This window comes from Antrostomus carolinensis, unplaced genomic scaffold, assembly GCF_000700745.2.
Source record: "Antrostomus carolinensis isolate BGI_N321 unplaced genomic scaffold, ASM70074v2 scaffold15377, whole genome shotgun sequence".
In the NCBI taxonomy this organism is placed as follows: Eukaryota; Metazoa; Chordata; class Aves; order Caprimulgiformes; family Caprimulgidae; genus Antrostomus; species Antrostomus carolinensis.
Genome location: NW_010325518.1, coordinates 50627 through 54810, shown reverse-complemented (window position 1 = coordinate 54810; position 4184 = coordinate 50627). Strand labels below are relative to the sequence as shown.

Genomic DNA, 4184 nt, shown 5'->3' with positions numbered 1-4184 from the left:
GTGTTGAAGGCCAGGCTGGATGAGGCTTTGAGCAACCTGGTCTAGTGGAAGGTGTCCCTGCTGATGGCAGGGGGTTGGGACTGGATGAGCTTTGAGGTCTCTCCCAAGCCAAACCAGTCTGGGATTCAATGAATTACGAGGTTTGACAGCTGAGGCACAGCAGATTGCTGTCTGCCATTTCCACTACGTGAGCAAAACTTCTCACAGAAAGGTGGGGTTTGTGACTGAGGGCAATGCCACCTGAAACTACCACGGAGTGGTTTGACCTTCTTTATTTAAGTTCCAAATCCCTGATACAGGTTAGATCCCTGTTATGAACACTCACTGGAGGAAGTTACAAGACAGTCATTTGGGCTCTTGTTTTTTTTTTTAAATATAATCTGAGCACATAAAACACACAAGTAGAGATGTGAACTGGGATGCTACTGCAAAATAAGACAAGTTTAAAATGCAAAAGCTAGTCCACACTCTCATCTTCCTACGAACACACTTATTTCATAACAAAACCATCTCTGTGGTTTTAAATATAATCCTATTCCAAAACAGATAACAAAGATGTGTCATAAGTACTGAAAAAGTATCTACACAGGGAACCAACATGGAAAGCTATTCAGGCTATTTTCCCCACGGAGAAGAGTTTCACTTATAGGTAACTGTGTGATTTGAAAAACACAAGGGAAACTCCTCATGCATATTTTTCTGTCATCTGGCACTATCAGTGGAATAGTCTATTTCAAATTATTGCACCTTTGAGAAATCAATGACAATTTCCTGTACTGTGATTAAACTGGAAAGCATGCATAACAGTAGATCTTTATGGAACTACATATTGGACTTATTCATAACCAGGGTCACCTCAGATCATGTCTTGTCTGAAGCAGTTAAAATCCATTATACACACCAAAAAGACTGTTAACTGACAAGGTGGATTATTGTGCTCTTCGCACACAGATATGAAACACTCTGTGGAGACAGGATAGAGACCAGAACCCCACTTCAAACAAATAAAAGATAAGGGACTTCCTTTGCCTTTTGTCTAGAGGGATTAAGCTCTTTAGAATAACGATTATTTGCAACTTTCAGCATATATTTTTTCAAAAGGATGTGCACAAATTATACTTTCCAAATCACTATAATTTTCAATTTTTTGGCATAATTTAAAATTTATTTAATCAAATGAACATACTGCATCTTATAAAACCTTCTGTGCTGAGATAGGATAGAAAAAAGACCAGGATGTCTTTATAAAAGTGGTGTGTGTCTGTCCTACTAAGGAGTAAAGACATTTACTTTCAAGAAGAATGTTACTTCATGCCAAGCAATCCTGGATTGACTTTAACAAATCCTGTTGGTTTACTAAGGCTTTTTCTCTTCTCTCCAGCTGAAAACTGCACAACTCTAAACAAAAACCTGTGTGGTTCTCCCACTATAAGGAAAAGTGCAAATCTATTTTATATTTTACAAGCAGGTACAGTCTAGACATATGTCTATCCATACCTCCACATTCTGTCACAGAAAACCTCTACTCTGACCCTATTTTAACACTGTATTTCTCTTTAGGTTACCAGCAGCATTCATTTCAAAGGGCAAATTCTCATGTTATGACCAGAGGAAGCATTAAACACTAGGGAGCTATACAATTTGAGCAACAGACAGACTTGTTGACATGAAGTATGTGGGTACCCTTCCATCCTCACCTGGTAAATCTGACTGATCTGGGCTGCAATGAACTTGGCCTTATAGACGATTCCATCTGTCCACTGCAGTTGAACCACCTCACCCTCTGGAGGGGGTCCCATTTGGATGCAGTCTCTGCTCTGAAGACATAGAGTGAAAGAGGTCAGACAGCCAACACCACCAAAACTCAAGAAACTAGAGTGTTCAAACTGCTCAAGGAAGTTGCTACATAACACTATAATTAAGTATAAGAACATTTTTGCACTTGTGATTAATTGCAGTCATCTCAAACAAAACCATTAACCTGTGAGAGACCAGAAATAAAGACTTGCACCTCCTTCTGGTGACAGTACTCCATTTTAGGAAATTTTGCATTACAAATCCCAACACTTTGATCTCCTGTATCAACAGGAACAAGCAGGGTGACCTGCTCTGTTTCATGTGCTGAATCAATGGCACCATCAGGAAGAGGATGCATGAACTGACAAGTCAGTCTCTTCTAGATATTCCTTCCATTAAGTGAATTCCCTATTTTGAAGCAGAAGTGCTTACAGACAATCTGCTTCCCCCATGAATCACACTTGACAGTTGAAAAAGAAGAAATTATTCAACCACAAAACAAATAGGATGCAACTCAAAACAAACATTGCTTTGTGTTAAGTCATCTGTGTATAGCAAGATCACATCTTTGTAAAGGAACAAAAAAAAAATGAAATGAGATCATGTCATAACCAAGAACAGTGATGAAGAGCAGTATGAGTTTTTCTATGCAAGCAGCAACTTTTTAAATTACTTTAAGTTTTACTTTGTTGTTCCATCCCAAAGCACACAGAAGAGGAATGCACCCATTACACTTTGTACTCATCTACAACAGCAATAGTCTCCACAGAGAGCTGCTTACAATAATGCTTTCTGGGTAAACGTTGTCACTGTATGAACCGTCATCAAAGTTGACTTCATAGAAAGTCTGTGTTGTCATGCCAATCACTTTACATCTGTAGTAGAGTCCGTTCCGGTTCTTTGTGATCACAGTCTGTCCAAGAGTCACCTCCCTTCGAAACTGAATCTGTGTTATAGAGAAAAGGGAATCATTTGCAATTAGCAATCATAAAAGCTGTGTCAAAAAATATAGATGGAGAGAAACTGTTCTACCAAAAAACAAACAAAACAACCCCCAAACCAAAACAAAAACCAGACCAAAACCAAAACAACATACATTCTGGTTAGCTGCTTTGTGTTTGAAGCAAGTAATGGACACGACGTAGGGCCAGTCATCCGGCTCCATGGGCACGCCGGCCGCGTGCGCGCAGGTCACGTGGAAGGAGGTGGAGCAGTGCTCGTAGGAGCACTGGATGCAGGCACCAGACACTTTCTTCATCCGTTTCCGACAGTACACACATTTCTGAAAAGAAACATGGGTCAACATTATGCACACAGTCAACAGCAGCTGGAACACAACGTATGTCACCGTTACCCGACGTGGTGGCAAAGCCTCCAGTTAGTGTCTAGAGCCCACAAGTCACAACCAAAAATGGTGATGTTTCCTGCTCGAGTGGTCAAGTCTAATACTTCCAGAATCATCTATTTACACTTGCCTAGACTCACTCAAAAACCAAGAAACTACAGCAGATATTAACTTATTCCCTTGAGGACACCTATCAGTAACTCTGCCCTCCAGAACCACGCTGGACAGTGAAGCAGATTTAAATCCAATTTGAGACTGTGCTCACCGGAGGGTTAAATGAAAGGGAGAGCAAAACAGGCAAACACACACCACTTGTCTTAGAGAACTGCTACAGCTCAATACTCATCCTCCTTAGATATTCAAAATGTACCCATGTTAATTCAAACAGCAGCTGGATCTTCACAGATACACTGCTAGAAAATGATGTTTTCATTTTTTGTAAGAACAGAACACAACATCTGTGTAATAATTGGTTCTATTATATTTAATGGAACATTATAGCTATTAGATCTAATAGAATATAACGTTATAGAATAGAACAAAAATATTACAAGTTTATTTTACACACATAAATATATCAACCGTAAATGCTTTATTGGTATCCATGTCAGATTAGCTACTGTAGTTAACTCAGTCACTGTTTTGCAAAAAGAAGAAATAAAAACATTGTACCAACATCAGAATTGCAGGGAAGAAAAAAGGTATTGAAATTTTTCAGTATTTTTTTAACTAATTTTCTGCAAAGCAGATCCACTGCTAATCTAATCAGACAGCACTCGGAGGGGACAGGTAATCAACTTAAGAAGTGTGACTACTTTAAAAAGAAATTTGAATTTTTTCAAAGCTAAAAATCCTGAGCCTTATGGCACTGTAGACTTGGCAGCAAGCACGAGGCGTCAGTGGGAAACGAGATACATTTCCTCAGCCTCTAACAGCACCAAATTCTTGTTTCCAGCCCCTCAGAAATACAGAAGGCCAGATTTTAGGAGTCCCAATCTAAAGAAATTTAAGTAGCATAGTTTTTTAATGGGAACTATGTGGA

The 4184-nt window shown here is 39.2% G+C and overlaps 1 protein-coding gene across 1 annotated transcript in view; it reads right to left on the bottom strand.

Moving 5' to 3' along the window:
• The window catches only part of LOC104527515 (lysine-specific demethylase 4B), a gene marked incomplete at its 5' end in the record, with an annotated part of 55038 nt that overhangs the window by 4428 nt on the left and 46426 nt on the right, over positions 1-4184 (bottom strand). The window contains 3 exons of the mRNA XM_029085784.1: positions 1698-1817; positions 2579-2743; positions 2894-3079. Coding sequence (XP_028941617.1) covers positions 1698-1817; positions 2579-2743; positions 2894-3079 — 471 coding nt within the window. The remainder of the gene's footprint in view (positions 1-1697; positions 1818-2578; positions 2744-2893; positions 3080-4184) is intronic.